The 20239-nt window shown below is 42.0% G+C and overlaps 1 protein-coding gene and 1 long non-coding RNA gene across 2 annotated transcripts in view; one reads left to right on the top strand and one right to left on the bottom strand.

Annotated features, from left to right (window-relative positions):
- The window catches only part of RAPGEF5 (Rap guanine nucleotide exchange factor 5), a 155711-nt gene that overhangs the window by 77148 nt on the left and 58324 nt on the right, over positions 1–20239 (top strand). Inside the window, exons 10-11 of the mRNA XM_053955047.1 lie at positions 14301–14404; positions 14747–14835. Of these exons, the coding sequence (XP_053811022.1) occupies positions 14301–14404; positions 14747–14835 (193 nt within the window). The remainder of the gene's footprint in view (positions 1–14300; positions 14405–14746; positions 14836–20239) is intronic.
- LOC128794837 (uncharacterized) lies at positions 1331–14373 on the bottom strand. The gene is made up of 4 exons (XR_008433286.1): positions 14166–14373; positions 11156–11296; positions 5274–5351; positions 1331–3035 (listed from the first exon to the last, which is right to left on the bottom strand). It is a non-coding gene; the product is annotated as an uncharacterized LOC128794837 (long non-coding RNA).

The following is a 20239-nucleotide window of genomic DNA, read 5'->3' as shown; positions in this document are numbered from 1 at the left end:
TTGTGAACGCAGCAGAACATGCAATACCAATAGGTCCATATCACCTTTGCTTTTATAAGAAATAATTTGTTTCAATTATTTTACTCTTTTTTTTTTTTCCAAGGTTAAGTGCTTGCTACAGCAAAACTTCTTCACTTTCCTACTTTAGACAATATATTTAATGAACTTTATCTGTATTGCCTTGCTAAGGGCAAGGAGCTAGGAACTACCTCTAAATAGACTAGAGCTTTTATGGAAATGAAAACACCAAAGAGTTGCTTCATCATGGGAAATCACTGCCAAATGTCATGTGAGCTCTTGCTCTCCTGGCAAACACAATGTAGAGAAACAATTTCATTTTTATCATCTTGACATTCAACTTTTTGACTTCTAATGCTTTACCACTTTTTAGTATATGAATATTTTCCATTAAAATGTGTTAGGAATTTGCTTATATTGAAATAACAATTGAGATAATATAGAGATATAGATAATTAGAAACTTAGATCAAGCTGTACAGAAGCATTTTAATAAGATAAATGAAAACCTGCATTTTATTTTTAGCATAGTCTAAGATTTAATAAGCTAAAGCTTAAAATCTGATGAATTGGCAATGATTTTGTGTTTTGATATTCAGAAAGAATGTGTCCTGAATACCAAATGAATGAAAGTTCCTGTGGAATATCATTGCTGCATTTTTTATTTTGACCTTGAGAACTGGGTTGGTTTAGTGTTTTTACACTGCTAACCTTGAAACACAGTAAATGGGAAAACAGCGCTGAAGGTTAGCAGTGCTTTTTCTTGAGTTATCATAGGGGAATGGTTTGAAGTTTATGGGGGTGGAGAGAAATTGTCTTCAGGATCTTCAAATAGCCTGAAAGTTTTGGTGATGACAGCACTTTAACTTACCATTTTCCTAAAAATGTCCTTCTGAGCCAGTGAAGCCTTACATAGCTAAAAGGAAAAGTGACTGCAGAAAGGAGTTTAAGTAATGTCAGGAGGATGGGCATGCCCAGGAAGCTGCTAACAAATCTCTTCTGAAGCTGCAGAAACATAGCCTCCTGCACCATGGGTGTGAGTCCTCACAAAATATCCTTGGTGCAGCCTCGTTTTGGTAGGTCAGGTGAGTAGCTATGTGTAAAGATCATACTTCCTATGTCAAGTAAATGCTCATGAGCCCAAGTCTCATCCCCCTCTTTGCTGGCTGCTAGCAGACAGCCAATGCACCAGTACAGATGAAGGGTAGGTGAAGAAAGATGCTTTGCACAGGGAAGGTTTTGTCTGGAATAAACAGAAGTATAAGACAGAGACAACAGGCTTGTGTTTTCATTTTTTTTTTTGTCTATATTGAATGGATAGTTACACTGTAAACTGCACATTCATTACTTACACTGGAAAAAAAAAATCCTAACATATTTCAAGAGCATTAGATAGTGATCACTTGCATTTTAGGGGAGCAGAAGAAAGTTTAAGCAACCTCTGCTTAGAGTCATCTGAAAATATAGTACATTTTATAAAAAATTTAACAGAAATCTATGTTTTAGATAGGATTTTGGACTTTGTCTTTCCCCTACCCCCCTGTCCCCCACTGTGGTCTCTGTGTTTCTGATTGCCTCCAATGCATGTGTTAAAATTCAAGGCATCCATAAGGCACGTGTCCTCCTGACCTAGTGCTGTAGTTACGATGATGCATAAAATAAATCATTGCAATTACTGAGGCAGTCTCAAGCACTTAGTAACTCATGCAATTGCTTCTTGAAACATGACTGCACTGAAGAAAGGATCATTAGTTATTTCCCTGGAGTACTTGGATATTGTAACCCTCTCCACAGGGTTCTATTAGGGAGTTAAGACCTGGTCATCTGTCCATACATCTCATTTTATGTTTCTGTTACTCAAATGCTCTGTGGTAGATGGTGAATTCCAGACTGTACGTCTTCTTCGCCTGCAGCATCTCCTTATCCATCAAAGTTCAGGTCAAATAGTAAATGGCCAACCATGTGGGAAGGAAGAACCCAGTAATGACCAAGTAAACAGGTTTAAGAAGTTATTTCTGGAAGGACTTATAAGAGAAAGTGAATTTATGAGATTTTTGACATAAAAATAATTTTCTGAATAGGGAGAAAGAAGTTGGTTAGGTGAGATCTCACAGTTATACATGGAAAAGGATGTAGCTGTAGAAAGCTATATAAATTGTTTGAAGCTATGATGGGAAGGAAGATATCAAAGCTAGAAATGGGGGAAGGGAAGCCAGGATCAGAGATACATGAGAGTTTCAGTATTCCTTGGGTGGCATAAGAGGTGTTGGCAGTGTCTAAGTAGTCTGTAGTACACAGTCTGAAAGTAATGGGATGTGATGAGAGAAGCAGAATGGGATCAGAAGATATGTCAGCGGAAAATTGCAGCCTGCAGTGAAGCCTTTGTTGGCCGAAGAAATCACTGTGCATACAATATATCAGAAGCTGATAAGTGGCATCATGGAGTGTCACTTTCTCCCTATAGATAACACCAGCTTGCTCAGGAGGAGATACTTCAAGGAAGGAGAAGGGAAGTGTCCCAAGGGAGATTGTTTGGGAACCTGATGTCAGTGCTGCTTCTCATGGTGAACTTAACCAAAGAGAGAAGGAGCCTTATGTAGGCATAATGGTGGCTGAAGAAGAGCTAGAGAAGGGCAGCAGGGAAGTACAGTGAAAGCCCAGTGGCTGATGGATGGGCTGAGACTTTATGGAGGGGACTGTCAGTAGAGCAACATGGTTTGAGGAGTTGTCCTGAAGACAGCCGTCCCCTACCATGTGAAGAAGGGAAGGCTATGTCAGGCAGAGCTGGTATGTTGTGTGCTGATAATATCAGAGCCCAGCAAAACATGCAGCAGGCTGGCTAAGGGTAGATCAGATGTCCTTGTTTTGGAGGTGGCAACATCCCTCAGTAGGGTGGAGCAGATGGCTGGAGGCGGCAACAGCTCCAGCGCGATGTGCTGCTGCATGTCTGGCAGCCTCCACGCTGGCAGCAAGGCTTTTCTTTCCAGTGCTGTTGTGAATGGTCTTCAGGTGCAGGGCCTGCAACAGGAGTTTGAGGTACAGTTTTGTGGTCTTGACTGAGGCAAATCCCAGCAAAACATTCAATATTTGATCTTTTTTTACCCAGTATTTCTTCCTATTCTAATGATAGAGCTGGTTAAATCTCCCCATGCAAAAATAGCACTTTGGATTACTTCTGTCAACTTTTTGCAGAAGAGATAGTGAAATCTGGACTATGCACAGTTCTGTACGTATTCCTCCACAGAGGAACTATTCCCTGCGGAGGAGGTCACAGGAGGAGGCAGATGAGTGTTTACTCAAGATGCCTTGCATCTCATTGCAGATACAATGTGATTTACTAGTTGCTATGGTAACAGTGCTTTTTGCATTCCATAACTTGAATAAATGTTGAGGTTGCCCTTTGTATAACTAACTTAGCTCCCTTCTAAATTTGGGCACGATTGTATTATCTAAGGAAAGCAGAGAGGAGACTCCCAGCATTCCTACTGAAATAAATTTAGAGCATATAGGCATGCAACAAGCATGTGTACATAAAAACATCAGGCACAAAATAAAGAGCAAATGAATATATGATTATTTAAAATCATAAAATATAAAGAAATACAAAATGTTGCTTCATAATGTGTGTGTCATACATTTTTCTGTAATTTGTATTGCTTGTGACACTTCGCTTTTCTTCAATACATGAAAATTTATTTAACAATTTTATAGCATTTGCTTTATAGCAGTATTCAAGAAAGCACTTTTCTTTGTTTTCCTTGTTGTAATCCTGCAATAAAATTTCTTTATTTCTTGGGTGCTATAACCTCCAGTTCTGAATTAATTACTGCTTACAAGAGTTGATTGTTAACCTGCTCTACCCCACCTCCCTTATTCTGTTTTCCTTTTGCTAAATGTTGACAACAAACATTGTACCACAACAAACAAAAAAAAAAAAGGATCATTTAATTTGCTTTTGTGCATGTAATATTAGAAAAAAGCATTCTATATAGAAACAGCCTGATTTTTCTCATTTCTATAGCTACTATTGACATCAGTGAATATTTTATCCTGCATAATAAATGCAGAATCACATCTCCTGCTATTAGGTGGAAGGAGTGAGTTTTATTTTTCCTTCTAACTCCTTTTTCCTTTTTATTTTTTTTTTGGCAGCTTTATTGCATGCTCTACACATTTCTGTCTACTTAGGATCTGTTATCAAGTCTGTGAGTGATTAGTGGCTTATCTATGCTTGAATGATTTAGATTCATGAATTAATTAACAAGGAAAGAACCATTAGAAAGCATTAGTAAAAGGGCTGGTGATTTCAGGCTATTTTGGAGGGAATTAGAACTGTCATCCAAACCCAAGAAAATTGTAGCCATTGTGATTCATACTTTCTTCAAAAGAAATCACTGTATTATGTCTAACTTAGTTGAAAACAACCACCAAACCACAGGATATAAATTCTATATTGTGATGACTGCTATTGGTCTAGAAGTTAAATAAATTGTTTTGATTTTAAACAGTAGATTTGGATTTTTTTTTTTTTTTTACTCCTTTACTCAGTGCCTTTTCACACTTGCAGTTAAATGTCAGTGCATTTCAGAGAGTTTGATTCTGGAGTTCTTGAGAATGAGCTTGAGCTTTATATAGCATACTCAGTTCTAGAGAACCTTTTTCTTAAGCCTTTTATGAGGTCAGATCCAGCTCCTGACCTTTACTGAGTACTCTTTTCAGAAAAATAATCTGCATCCTTCCATGAGCATAACACTTCAACAAAAAGATGTATGCCTTACAGTGATAAGTGTAATGAGCAGCAATAGGCAAGTTTTAACCTTCCTAGTTTGCAATTATGGCTTATAATGGGAATAGTGTACAAATTTTATTTTACTTTATTTTTATTGGAGTGATGGCACTGGCAGCCTTGAGAGGTATTATAGACAAAAGTCAAGAGACAGTTTTCTCTCAGAGACAGTAAGGGGGTAAGTGAGTTTTTTAAAATAATATTTTTCTTCATACCCAGTATAAATTGGAGTGACAGACAACGAAAGGCGTCATTGGTCTTGTCTGTTTGACTTTGAAGTTGTATCTGTTCAGAACTGGTAATTAGAACAATATAAGGCTGACAGTGTCATATATTTACTGCCATCTCTCTTCCATTCTTTCAGGAGACTTTATTTATCACTGCTTCCATTATAAAGGTTGTAAGGCCTTTGTACATGTGTCCTTACCAAGGTGAATATTGGTCTACATTAATAAATTAAATCTACTAACCTTAGTGAGCTGTATTCTGCAGTTCTCATTCTTGAGTGAAAGCTGTATGGGGGCTGCCAGAGAAGTCAAGTTCCTGCCCTGTTAGATGTTAATCCAGTTGTTATCTATTTCCTCTCATATGCCAGTAATTTCTTGAACTTCACGTGTCTGATCTTAGGATTATTCTCTCAAGTATAATTTCTGTATATATACACATTTATCTACATATATCTGTTTTTCTTTTCCTGAGCCATATGGTAATAGTAGTATGTATCATCAGTCCTAGGGTATCCAGGTTAAATATGCAGTCCTCCTTGAAGCCTTGGCACTCCTCCCCCATTCCTGGCTGAAACATAAATCCTGCAGTTTTTATATCATTTCCCTCATGCTCTTCACTGCAGCTAAGGCTTGAACTACTGCCACTAACATCACTGAAGACACTGTTCCAGTGTCTTCCAGAGTCTCCTCCAAATAGCTGGGGGATTGAACTGTTTCATCTACATATTTCTATTCTATTCTATTCTATTCTATTCTATTCTATTCTATTCTATTCTATTCTATTCTATTCACAAAAGGAGACACTTGCATCTGGTCTTTGAGTTTTTGTCCTGAAGGAAACTTTACATTCTGGGGAGGGAAACAATTCTGATTCTGGTGAAAATAATTGCAAGACTTTTAGGGCAGAAATACAAATTGAATTTTCCTGACACTTACCTTGGGACCTGGACCTCCAGGCCTGTTGAGCTCCTGTGTGGCAGGGGATGCAGAAGCCCTGCCAGCCTGGGGTGGGCAGTATGTGCAGGCAGTGGGGGAAGCCTGGCTGGCTACTTTCTGTTCAAACTGACAAGTTATGGCACAGTTTCAGTTGTACTGAATTCATTTTTTTTTCAGTGAAAAGAAAAAGTTTCATTGGGAAATTTCTAACCAGGTCCATACTCCACCACATTAATTGCAAGGCCTCTAAAGGGGATGGTTGGCATCTGCCCCTTTTTTTCTACAGGCATGTTAATTTGCCCTGGTGTGGTGCAGGTCTTTCTAAAAATACAGATGCTCTAAGCCTGCAATTCTTCTGTATACTGACATTTTTTTCAAGTAAATGCTGTCCTGCCAGCTGTGAGAGAATGATAGCAATATTAATACCATCATCCTGTCTTCTGCCTTGCTTAACTCCCTTCCCCTTTCTTTTTTTCTCTGTTTTTGTACAGTTGCAGAGAGAAGGTCTCCTCAGTTGTCCTTGCCAAGGGGGTAGCTCTCTGTCAGTCTGTCAGATTTACCCACTAATAGCTATGAAGAGTGTGTGCTCCAAGAAAGGGAAAACTGAAATGCATAGCCTTCAGTTGTTGTGAGAAGACATTTCTCATTAACCAACAAAGAGTTGTGGAGTGATAAGGTTATGATAACATTACTTTGGTGGTTGTGACACCAGTAATGGTTTTTTCATCTTATTTTAGAAAGTGTGCCCTTTTTCCTGCGTTAGAGGCATTGCTTCCTTTCATTAAAGCCCAATCCTCAAAGTGTTCTCACCTTAAATATATTTTAGAGGAAACTGGGGGCCAGTCAGGGGTGCAAACAATTGTGTCTCTGTTTAGAACACTTCTTGCATATCCAAACAGTGTATCTGCAACTGTACTGCAGCTCAGCACCATCGAAGTGTGCCACAGGGAAGTGTACATACACCAGGACTCCTGCTTTCAGTCATGAATTTTATGCTTCTGTTATTTTCCAAAGAATATTAAGGGTTTTTTCCTTTTTAACTGTGAACCTTCTGGTTGCTGGACTTCATCCTAAAGGTCTTTTCCAACATAAACAATTCTATGATTCTGTGAAAACCTTCATGAGGCTCCTATTTTTTCACTTCTTTTGCCTTTCTTTAACTACACAAACGTTTCTCATATTTTTAAGTGGCTTGCACAATTAAACCCCTCCCCCCTGCTTGTAGTTGGACCACTGCTTGGGAACATCGTGCAACTGACTTTTTTTGGGTTTTTTTTTCCCTTAGGACCTGACTGCAACCCTTCAGCTCACATAAGGACTCACATTTAGCAGTGCCCTATTCCCATGAGCGGTTTCTTTTTTCTTAGTAATAGAGAAAGCAGAAATAATCCTACTCTCAGCAGTTTTGGGATTACAGACAAAAATTGTGTTCCTTGATGTATGACTGTGTAGGGATATTAATCTTTTCCCTGGTGCCTGTTGTCTGTCATCTCTGTCTTACCAGCACTGTCCTTTTGACCCCTCTACAAGGATAACTTGTTATGAACGTTGCCTTTGCTGTGGATGCTCAGTATGCAGATGACAGCATCAACAGTTTTTCTAAAAGGGCTTGTTCTGTGCATTATCAGACACAGTATTCAAAACTGGCTTCAGCAACAAAGGATTTTGATTTTTTTTCCCCCGTGTTGTGGCTTGTGACCATTTTATCACCATTTGTGTAGCTGATAAATTCAGAGGAGGTTGTGCTAAGCCAAATGTTGTTGTGTATCTGTCAGACTGATAGCTCAGTGTGAGATCACTAGGAAGTTTTGGTAAAATGCCTGAGTGCTTTTTCCTGAAGGGAGGTTGTGGTCAAAATTTAGAGTGTTTTGTGGTTTTACAGACCAGTCAGAAGTCCCTGAGAGTCAAAACAAAATCACTGTGTGAGACATTTTAATGTCATTAGGCGATTTCTACCAGTATACTTTGGTTAGCCCACTTTCATTAAAGGATAAACAACTGCAGGGGAAAACAAAAATATTAAAGTACGGAGAACTGAGGAAAAGATCATGACATCAGAAAAAATAATAAAATGCAGTATGTATATCCTATGAGCTGTATTTTGTAGTGAAATGAAATAACACAGCCTTAGGTAACATATTTTTTTTTTATGCTAAAGAATTGCCATATGACAAACTGCTGTTGATGGTTTTGCAATCCTTTAAGGTAATTTTTCCCTTGATATTTGGAAAAAGTGGTGATCTTGCAACTTCAAAACAAGCAGTCCCATTGAAAATCTTTCATGTTTTCATATTTTAAATTGAGGTAGAGTAGTAACTATTTTTTTATGTTCATCTTTCTAAAATTAAGAGAGGGTAACCACTGCAGAAAAAATACTGGTCTCCTCCTTACATAGTGGGGTTGAGCTGTACTGGTGACTTTGAAAGCTTTTCTCCTGTGGTAGTTGAAAGTTAATCAAACATCTTAATACAGATTTTGATCTCTCTTGAAACTCTGTGAAATGCAGTAACATATTCTGAGATGGATTATCCACAGAGATCAGAGATATTGTCATCCACCCTCACATTAATTGTGATCTGTTCACTTCCATTTTTTTGTCAAATAAAGGAGAATAGCCTGTGAAGAATAGAGTAATTTTTGTACATGTTTGCACTTTGGTGACTTTAGATCTAATTTTGCAGTTTCCACAATAACAGGTTCCAGGGAGAAACACAGGGAAATGTAAGAAGGCAATCATCTTTAGTCTTGATAGAAGGTGTCTGAAAGTGTATCTTAGATCTGTTAATAGAATGTGTTTCTTTGTGTTTCTTTTTTTTTCCCCTTTCCCTTTCTTTTATGTTTGCAGTATAAATGTGCCTATATTTTATAGCCAGGACTCATCTCATTGTCTAGCAATATTAGCACTAGCAAATGTCTCACATTTTAAAACTTCATTTTTCATTGCTTCTAGGAGTTGTTGCATATTTTCTGTATGTTCTGAAAGGTGTCTGCATCAGCCTATGTGATTCTATATGAAAAATGCAGTCAACATTTTTCAGAAGCAGCTAAGAGTGAAGTTAGGGGTAAATCCTGTTTTGCTATATCAAAAAAAAAAAAAAAAAAAATTGGCAGTAGTTCTCTGAAAAGCTCTTATGCCCTTATTATTCTGAGGTGGGATCTGAAATTCTTTTGCAGTTTTTTTGACATCTTCATAAATATTTGCCCAAATATGACCTGAGTTAGAGGCCAAAAAAAATGCAATTTCTACAAGCTCTGTAGAGAGTTTCTAGAGCTTTGGAGGTTAATATTTAAAGGCTGTGGAAGCTCCAAGCATGCTTCAGCCTGAGCTGTGAAGGGGTTTCTGTACAGCTGCAGCTCCTGGCTGTTACAACTAGAACATGCTTGTAGGATGAAATGAGCCAGGATGGAGATTTAGTTCTGTCACTTTTGGTGTGTCCAACCTAGTCCTCAGTGGGCAGGTTTGGGGACTTCAATGCCACACTGCAAAGGCCTTTTGTCTCAGCTTGGACTCAGTCTCCAAGTTAAGTCTCAACATACACTGAACAAGGAAGAGGTGTAGGAATGGAGCAGGAGAGAGTTAAAAAAAAAAAAAAAAGTGTTTTATTCAAAGGAACTACATTAGATAATACAAAGATTACAGTCAGTGTTTCTCAGTTTTTTGACTTGACTTTTCTGTCTTTTTCATGTTCTTCTTTTGCATGGATAGTATATACAGGAGATGTTATAATATCCAAGCAAAAAGACACCTGCCCAGCAAAACAATCAGTCTTTGGAAATGAGGATCTTGTTAGTTTGTGGCTTTTGTCAGGCTCTGTCACCAATTTGAGAACTTTCCCTGCATGGGCAGTCAAAGCTTCTCTACACTTGTTCTCCTGAGCTCGCTTCCTGACTCTGCTGTTGTGTTTCATACTGCTTGGATATGTTCCTGTGTGCACGGGGAAGCTCCTTAAATTCCTTGAGGGGAGTGGTCTCCTCTTCAGAACACAAACAGCCCTGGGAATCCTCTACGTACACCTTTTCCCGTACCTCTCAAGGGCATGACCTGGCACCAGCATCAAAAGACATAGAGGCAGAAGTGATTGACATTATCTGATTGTGTTGAGTCAGTTTTACCAAATTATGCTAGGAAAACAAAATGTTCCTGCCCTCCATAACTTCTAGAAGAGGCAATTTCTTTGTCCTTTAATGTGATTTTGAAGTAGATAGTCTATGTAAAGTTTGCTTTGTTGCATGTTGCCCAAAGAAGATTCTCTTTGCCTTTGCTTAGTTGTTTGGCAGCAGGAAAATGTGTCTGTGCACTGGATTTTCCATGCTCTATTAAATGTATAGGTGCCTTATAGATTATCTCTTAGTTCCTGTATTACTTTTTTTACCCAATGAAACCAGCAGTGTGTGAATCTGTCTGGCTTTGGTATTGGCTGGGGTAGCTCTGGGTCTGACTCCTTTTTTAAAAAAAGCAGGTGAAGAGATGAATAAAAGTTCTGTCATTGGGAAGTGCATAATTTGCATTACTGGTTAGGGATGTTCCAACATAACAAGCACTTTGGTAATGGGTAACACAGATACAGAAATTAATCTTTGCACTCCTGTCCTGGAGTAATTATGTGAACATGGATTTTCTTTTCAGTGAAGCAGGCTTCTGAATATACTGTCTGTTGCAGAGTATATTTTTTTTTTCTGTTAGAAAGCTGGTGGAAAGCAGAGCAGCTTTTAAATGCTATTTCTAGCAGTGGAGGTTTCTCACAGGAAGAGAGGAGGCAGTGCATTCTGGGTGTTGGATCCTTTTTCTATTAATTAAAAGGCCAAACTCAGGAATGCAAGGAACACAGAAATATCTCTGATACCAAAGTTACCAGTTGCTTTGGCCAGAGAGTGTGTTTTTCCCTGCCAATTGCAAATAACCTAGAAACCTAATGGCTTCCATAAGGAAGCCAGCCCACTGTGGCTGTTTTCAACAATGCCATAGGTTCCTTCTGCTTCCTTCTTCCACTGTGCTAATTCAGGGGGTCATATTCCTGCTCATGCAAAGTGTAACTCACAAGTTGAGGCCCGCTAAGCAATGACTTCCAGCTGTTTCGTTCCTATAGGCATATAAATATTTATACCACCCCAGGGCTCCTTTCATGCTGAAAATAAAGGTAGCACTTGTCTGCTGTTAAAATATATTACCCACGAGATAAATGGCTTACCTCAGTATTAGAAAGATGGATGAGAGGAGTGGAAAATTGGCTATAATATTGGTTGGAAGATCCACTGAGTCCAGAGAACCTTGCTGTTTACTTGAAACTCCTGCTGGGAACTGATATCGAGGTTGATAGTGCTGTGTTTAGCTATCAAGAGATGATTAATTAAAAGCTGTAATAAATGTGAAATATAGTGGCTGACAGATGCAGAGCTAGCTAAATTTCCTTGTGATGGGTAATGTGCACCATGGATTGATTATAACATCCTAACAGGATGTGAATGGTGCTTTTGAAGGTACAGATGAGACGAGAGTGTGCATAAGACCACATGTAAAGTGAGATGGCAGTTTACTTCTGCAGCATTTTGGTGCTCTACCTCTTTCTGTCCCACCTCAAGTTCAAATATATTCTGATCAAGGCTACTGGGAGTAATTTCCTACCCACTGCCCTGGAGCAAAATAAATATCAGATAGTCAGTGTGGGGGGCTCAAAGTCCAGGTGCCGGAGCAGCATCACCCATGCGAACTGGGATTCTGTGGTGGCCTCTCTGCCCCGATCCTTCTGCCCAGCCATAAAATGAGAGATGATGATGCTGTGCCTCTGTTCCCCTGCACGGCCATCGAAGGTTGCAAGGGCTGTGTGAAGGTCTGGAAAACTGCTGGAAGGCTTCTTTGTTAATTGGAAGTGTGATGAGAATGTCTCTTGAGTCAGTCTGCTGACTTTCAGGGACTCGGCCAGGGTCCTGCCTTGCCCTTCAGTACACACTGCTGTCACTTGGGGGCCCCTTGGATCCTCCTCATCTGTCACTGGATTTAGACGGAGCATGCTGAGAACAGCGTGGTTTTCTTTTAGCAAGAATTATTTCACAGACCATTCCAGGTTCTGGTAAATGAAGCGTGCCTTGATGTCATTTTAGAGTAATATCTGTATTGAAATCGGAACTTGTGAAAATATGTAAGACTTGCGTATGTGCTTTGCTTTGTTCAGGTTAATTGTTGCGGCTTGTTGTATGATTAAAGGGCCTGACTGAACACAAAAATATGTCATGTATAAGTGGAGGTTTAATGAAATAGTAATTCTTCCCTTAAAGTGAGATTGTTTTTGATATAAGATAGCAAAATAAAGAAATTCTCTATTCCTCTCCTTTTTTTCAAGGAAATATTTATTATAGGTAATGAAAATCCAACTTGAACCCAATTTGCCTTAGTTTTGCCCAATTTTTGATACAACAGATTGATTTTTCTCTTCCTTGAAATTGCTAAAAGAGGCAAGAACAAGAAGAAGAGCCTTATGAAAATCTGATTGGGGCACTTTATGCTCAAAATTTGCAAACACCTACTCCAAAGGTTTTTTTAAAAATATCTCTGCCTAGTGAGATGCTGAAGGGGAAACAGTGTCTTCCACACCAACCATTGTTAATGTCCTTTCAGTATGAAAGAGCTTTCACCCTCCCAGTGCTCCCTGTTGACTTGCTGCCAGCTGCTCATGTATGTAATGTCTATGGGTGTGCTTAAAATCCATTCCCATCTATGAGGAAATAGATGGCTTGTACAAATACAGCACCATACATCACATACATTCTCCATGTGCTGCAGTTTGGAATGTCAGTGAGCACAGGGAAATGAGGATCGGGGCTGTTTTAGAGGATGGAAATGCCAGAGAAGAGACAGAGAAATGGAGCAATTTGTTTGGATAAACCTCCCTTTTACTGAATTGCTTTAATGCTGTGCCTCTTCTTCCTCTCCTTCTCTTTTGCTGCTCATTTCATTGCAGTTTTTCAAATATATAGGCAACAAAAAACCATGGCCAGTGAAATGGAAGATTACAATTATGCATCAGTATTCTTGTAACGTGGTTGCTCAGTAATGTCTCCTGGGAGTGTTACAATGAATATCTGACATTAATTGGCTCAGTACCTGTATGTCTGACCTTGCAGAAATTTAATAGATCAATTCTACATGTTCTTTACTGATAAAGAAAACTTCTTCAGGGCAGGAGCTGTATCTTTGGGCATGTCTACACCACAGTGACAACCAGAAGTAGCAGTCAGATTCACTGGGTCTCAGAATAAAAAATAGAAGAATAGAAAGAGGAATCATAATGTGGTTTCTCACTCTTGTTTTGCCAAGGTAGCTCCGTTCCTTAACAATTTTTAACCCATTAGAAGTCTTTTTCACTGCTGGATACTGTAGACTTCATGCATAAATTCTGTTTTCTCTTTGAGTACTACATGTATGGCCTTCATATGTGTGTTTGGCATACTGAACAATATAACTAAACCAGGTCAGAATTAGAGGAACAGCACCTACTGGGATGTACTTGCATTGAAACAGCTGCCTCTTTTGTGTCGCTCACTCTGCGGTGACTGAATCTGCCAGGAGGATCTCGCAGGGGCTGCGCGCCGCTCTCCGGCACCCGCCGCGTTTCAATGCGCCCTGCTCAGTCAGCAGCCAGCCCTCATCTCCCGCACTGCTCAGTCAGCTGGCTTCGGCTGCGCTGGGGATGTGGGCTGCGTGTGCACAAATGGGTCATGGTTCACCTCCCTTCCGTTTCAGGGAGCGGGGAGGGAGAAACTCGGTGTAGAAACCGCAGCTTAGCCAAGATTCACACACACAGCGGTCACTGGGCTGAACTTTCTGTGGGGGTGTTTGTTTCCCAAGTTAAAAAGTTGTTGAAAAGAAGGGAGATCCGTACACGGAGTATTTTAGGAGATGCTCAGAGGTACACATTACATGCCTGCCCCACTGTTTGTATTGCCTTTACTGAAGTACAGGAGAGAAGGTTTACAGAAGGTGTGCTCTGCCTCTCTATAACTGGCACGCTCGGGAGCACTTGCCGCTTTCAGACTATTGTTACCTGTCCCCTGCTTTGTTTGACTGTCTGGGAATTAAACAAACCATCACCTTGGGGACACAGAAACCCGCATATTCAAAGCCCCCCTCTCACTGGCTTCTGTGAATTAAAATCCAACACACGGAGCCCAGTGCAGCTCACAAAGGGAGCCCGTTCCGCCTACCTGTCCCGGGGTACCAAGAGCCCTCTCCCCAGTTTAAGCCTCCGGCGGCGGCTCCCCCGGGCGGCGGGATGGCAGCCCCAGCCCCGACCCCGGCGGGCACTGACCGCGCTCTCTCTGTCCCTCTGTGCACGGAAGGTGGACGATGGAGGCGGCGGCGAGCGGGCGCGGGAGGCGGCCGGCGCGGCGCTGGTGCTGCGGAAGGTGTGGTCACGCAGCCCGGCCCCCGAGCGGCGCGGGAGGTAAGGCTTCCGCGGCTCCGGGCGTGCGGGGCTGGGCCGGCCGGGCCGGGCTCGGCGGCGGCGGCGGCGGGCGGGGCGGCGGCCCGCGGCCCCGGCAGGGCGATGGCCCCCGCGGGGGGAGCTTAGGGGCCGGGCGGCGGCGCGCAGGGAGCGGGGCGCCATGGGCAGCGGCAGGGTGCGGGTGCCCGAGGCGCTGGCGGGCCGCGGCGGGGAGCGGCCGCTGCCCACCTTCGACGTGCCTTACTTCAAGTACATCGACGAGGAGGACGAGGAGGATGAGTGGAGCAGCCGCTCGCAGTCCTCCACCGAGGATGACTCCGGGGACTCTCTGCTTTCCGACAGATACGTGGTGGTGTCGGGGACGCCGGAGAAGATTTTGGAGCATCTCCTCAGCGACCTGCACCTGGAAGCCGCCCAGGACAAAGAGACGGGTAAGGAGCGAGCCTGGCGGGGAGGCGGCGGCGGCCGGAGATGGGGGAGAGGTGCCGGTCCCGGTGCCGGCAGAGCGGCGCGGGGATCGCTCCCGGGCACGCCTGGCCGAAAGCCGCTGCCAGCCGGGCGTGCAGCCGGGGCGATGCGGGGAGGAATCCACGAGTGTGGGGAGGCAGCCGGGCGGTGGCGGAGCGGCACCGGCCCCGGGGCAGGAGCGCCGGGGGTAGCGGAGCTGCTCGGCAGCAACTTGAACCGGTTTACCTTCGGCTTTGGCTGCCGCCGGGGTAGCGCCGGCTGCGGCGGGCTTTGTACAGCACCGTCTCTCTGCAGTCAGGGCTGCCATCCCTCGTAGCCTGCAGCTGTTCCTGTATCCATCCTGTATCCGGATGCTTGCAGCGCACCTCACCTCCTGGCCAGCTACTCGTTTTGCCACCACCCCAGTACTTTGGCACGTCTGTTTCATTAAAACGGCTTATAAATTTCCTCATAGCCCGGGGAACACCGTATCGCCCAGTGCTCTACTTGTTTGTCTTCAACCAGAGATATTTCATTCCAGCCTAGAGCAATTTTATATGAATCGGGCTACTTGACATGCATGCAGTTTAATTTCCAGCTGGATCTCTTGGTTATATGCACATCTTGCTGTCACCAAGAGCTTATGGAGTAGTTTATTAGAAGTGCCTGTAACCTGCAATTCATAGACACTTTTAATGGAAGCAGCCAGGCCTGTGAGACTTTTGGAGGTGCTGAATACTGAAGAGGAGAGAGGGTAGGTGGCTGCCAATGGCACTGTATATTTGGTCATCCCCAATAGGGTTAAAATGCATACTCCTGATGCCTGTATATATCTTTCTCTACAAATGAGATTACTGAGAATAAACACACTTTAATCCTTTTAAATAGGAAACGTCTGTCTGAAAATATAAGTAACATCTGTGATTCCCAGAGGAATGTCTCAGAACGAGTCATTAGTTTAATGTGGGACAATGGGCATATTCCTAGTGCTGATGTGTCAGTGCCCCAAAGAAACACATAGAGTGTCTGCCAGTGATATTATTACAGTGTTCCTAGTGCTGCTTTTGTCTGCCTAGACATTAATATTTAGTGCAGAGAGAGGCTGTGGTTCTTTTCCTTCTACAGATGCAGTAGGCTAGTTATGGGTGTAATTTACTTGAACCAGCTTGTAGGCAGTGTAATGAGGATGCTTCCTTGGCCTTTTAAGGTCAAATATTGGAATAGAATAAGTTTTTTTCATTAATGTTTATCACACACAGATTGGGGAACATCAGCTGCCAGTCTTTATAGTCTGCTTCATCTTATTTTATAAGCTCACAATCTTGCTGGAAAACAATTATACTTTCAGTAGTGATATGTATTAAAGTTTAGCGTTTGTAAAAGCAAAGCACTCCTTATGTAATGTGTTAGATGCTGTATACATCCTCCCATGTACTACCTTTTTTTTTTATCTCTTTACTCTCTCTCCCTCACATCACAGAGAGGCTGTTCCTAAGCCTGGTCTTTTTGTTGTACAGAGGGGCTGGTAAACTGTCCTCAAAGCAAATGTTAAAACCATTACTTGCTTGGTTGTTAGCAGATGGTAAAGTATTTAAAGGTTGATTAGCTTCCCCTCACCTCTGCCTTGTCCTCGCTCCTTTGGAAAGAAACAATTAGACTCTGCCCTGTAGCCAGGGTTAACTGCATCCCAGGAGCAGAACAAAGTAGCTGTGCCTTTGGTTTTTTGCCATCACAAAGATGTGTGCTAAACTTGCCCAGCAGCCCTCCATTCCCTCGAGGGTAGTTCCTCAGATACCATTTTCTTCTGACTTTATCAATCTGGTAATACAGAACTTCATCAAAATGCAAGACTTTAGGAGTTATGTTTCCCAGTGGTTTATGAGAGGGATGCCCCGTAATGGTTTTTACCAGCTTCTTTTGCAGACTCAGTTGCCTTTAGCATGAGGAAGTATGGGATGTTGATTGTGCATATGTACAGCTTTGTGTGTGCACCTGAAGGCATCCTTCTGCCCTTTGGGTACTTGGATTTGCTGGGTTTTGTATTTTTTTTCTAGTGCCAATCTGGCCCATCTCAGAGAATGATGAGTTGCAGAGCCCCGAAGGCTTATGTTTTAGCAGGCATAGCTTCACAGAACATAAAAGGACGATGTTGTTGTACCCAGCTGCTGCTCCTGCTGTCTGTTTGCCAGTTCCAGGATGACTTCCGTGGCCTGTTGCTTTCTCTGCAGCCCCCAGTGCAGTTTCCTTATTTGTGTTTGTAAAGAACAAGAGAAGGGGCTGTTCTTACATTCGAAGGGGGCTGTTGTTCTGTTTGACCCTTTACACTGCTTCCCAAGCAGGGATGCTCTGCATGTTTTCATTCCCGCCCTTTGTATACCAAATCATAACTGCAGCCCTCAATGGTTGTTAACAGAAAATCCGCTATCCTGGGGCTGGCGTGGTCATGGAACGCTGCCTTTTCCAAACACCGACATGGCTGAACGATGCGCCACGGATTGCTCCAGCCAGCCTCCATTTTCTAGCCCAAGTCGGCAGATGCCGCTTGCACCCGAGAGTGTAAAGCAAGTTTTGGGGCTCATCTGGAGAAAATTTTACTGGTGTCCAGCCCAGTCTTTAAGGCCCTTCCTTCAGCTGCTGCTAAACCTGCAGCAAGACACTAAGCACTCAGTTTAATTAACTCTGCTATGATAAACAGGTGGGGACCCAACCTGAAGAGTTATCCCAGTGCCAGTGATATAACAGAGCACTGTTTTAGCAGCTGAGGACATCTGAAGAGGACACTGCAATCAGCAAAGCTAGATTAGTCTATTGCTCTGGTGACTTCCATAGGCAGGATGTCTGGAAAGCCTGAGGTTTGCAAGACTCTTCAGGCGTAACTTACTTAGTAATTGTTTAATGACTGAGGGATTTTTGTGATGACTGTGACAGGGAGTATATGCGAGTTCTTGGGATATCACCTTAAATTTGGGCTTGCCACTACCAAAGGCTTGCCAGCCTTCCATCTCAAAGGAAGGAAGCTTTCATTTCACTGAAGTACTACAACCTGTAAAGTACCAACCCCCAAGAAGACTGTTCTTGTTTCCTGGTATGGAATGGATGGAAATTTTAAATTTCTGTAGCAAACAACTTTTCTGAGTCATCTCTAAGGTGGTTGGAATCACTGGAGAATGTCTGCTGAGTGTGCATTTTAGAGTACAATTTGAGGTTTTAAGAACTGAATAGAGAGATACACTTCAAATACGTCAGTATCTAGGTGAAAGATGCAAAACACACCTCCTGGGCTAATCCTCATCAAGGGTGGGGATTTGAACAACTAATCTTCAAGAGAACAATTCTTAGCATCTCAGGGTCTCTAATCCCTTCCCATTGACTACACCATTTATTTCAGAATCATTGTTCCTTTATGTAAAATCTTTATTTATTGGATGTTAGCAGTGTTTGCTTCTCTAGATATTATCCCAATGTCATCTTTGGAGTTTCCTCCAGCTGGTCTCTGTTCAAACATGCTGTCTTGCTTTGTGGCAGTTACATTCAACATTTGGCAGTCTCTGGAATGATGCAGTGATCATCACATCCACTGCTACTGCTCCAGGCCTGCCTGGATCTCTCAGACCATTTCCTTTAGTCCATTGGGTCAGCCACCTCTCTCACGCAGCTTAAGCAGAGCATTGCTGAAGTAGAACATAATCTCCCCTACTGCATCTGCTGACACCACATGTCTTTTACTTCCCTACTGCAGGATTCATTTCAGGGAATGAATAGAGGAGAGATTCATTTGTGAAGGTCTTTGAGAGCAAGAGGCAGAGGGAAAGTGTGATCTGGAGAAAGGAAATAAACGTGGAATGGTATGACTGGAACAACATGGTGGTGTAGGTACTAACTGATGTATCTTTGTAGTGGACTGGGTGAAGGGGATTCTGACAAAGGGGAGGCATGACAGTTTTGTTAGGCTATTGCAGATGTTGGGATGGCAAATGATGGAGGGCCTGGAGAAAGATTAAAGAGACAGAAAAAAGAGGACAAATCCTCATGACATAGCTAAAAGAATGGCAGAAAAATAGAAGTATGGTCTGGATTTCTTTGGAGTAGGAAAAGAAAGGAGTAATGACTTTTGTACCTTGCTGTGTCACCTTATCTGGGACTGTGCATGATCCTTGGATTAGTGGGAACTCTCCCCTGTCATATAGAAGCAGTTTTACTTTTAGGATTTTAACATACCACCTCAGAGGGACCTTCAGATCATGTCTATTTCCTAGAAGTCCTGTGTAGTAAGAGTTACTTTTGTTTAACACATTCTGTTTCTACACTGCACCAATGACAGTGCTGTGCTGTTGGACAGTGGCACCCTCTGTGGAACTGTACGTGACCTTAGAGGGGAATGGTACTATCTTGCATGAACTGACTGTAGTCAGCTGTTAAATGAAGTTGTGAAAAAGGGCGACAGCTCTGCCTTTTCTAGATTGTCTTTTGTTTAATATTCCAAGAAAAAAAGGTCTGGTTGCTTTTTGATAATTTTTTCTTAGTTATGAAGCATATTACTAGGTTTTTTGCTCACTCTGCTTTTCACTGATGATTAAAGGGTGTTGAAAAATGTACTCCTGTGGCTGTCACTCAGTCAGTGTAAGTGTATCTGATGCATGTGAACTCATGTCAACAAGAATAAATACTTGCCCATACAACACATTGTGATCTTACCTTCCAGGTTTTAGAAAGATGGAGAGAATAAATGCCTGCTAACCCTTCCTCTTAACAGTCCTTCATAATGAAATGTTGTCAATCATAATTTTGAAGGATTTTGTAAACTTTTCCCTGAAGTTTTAGGAAGATTTGGTAAAATAAGTGGGCTAAATGCATATTACTGCCATGCTTATAGGAAGGGAATAAGATTTTAGATGAGCACATCAATGTAAGAATAACAGAAAAGATAAAAAATACTCCTCTATATATCAGTGTTCAATATGAGAGAACCTGGGGAGGCTCTTGCAGAAGACCATTGCTTTATGCAGTGTGAGTCTAAGCTATCTCTAAATTAGACTGTCAGTAGAAGTAGGTTTAGAATAAATCAATAAAATGAATAGTAACAAATCACCAGGATCAGATGTTACTCCCTGCAGACTTCTAAAGGAACTCTGATATGAAATTGCTGAACTCCTAACAGTGGTGTGTAATCTATCATATAAAGCAGCTTGAGTGACAGAGGAAGGTGGAAAATGTGATACCAATTAAAAGAAATGGTTCTATTTGTGGAATGTCTAGGTAATAAGCTTGTCATTTTATCAATACATTATTCTAGCATAAACTGTTGCTGGAGTTGAAAGAAGCAGCTCAGCCTTTCCCAGCCACTCTTGCCACTGGTACCTCTGTGCTTCTACATTCTTGTCATGTGAT

Source organism: Vidua chalybeata, chromosome 1 (genome assembly GCF_026979565.1).
Source record: "Vidua chalybeata isolate OUT-0048 chromosome 1, bVidCha1 merged haplotype, whole genome shotgun sequence".
Classification (NCBI taxonomy): Eukaryota; Metazoa; Chordata; class Aves; order Passeriformes; family Viduidae; genus Vidua; species Vidua chalybeata.
The sequence above is the reverse complement of the archived record's forward strand: the minus strand, read 5'-3'. Positions and strand labels throughout refer to the sequence as shown.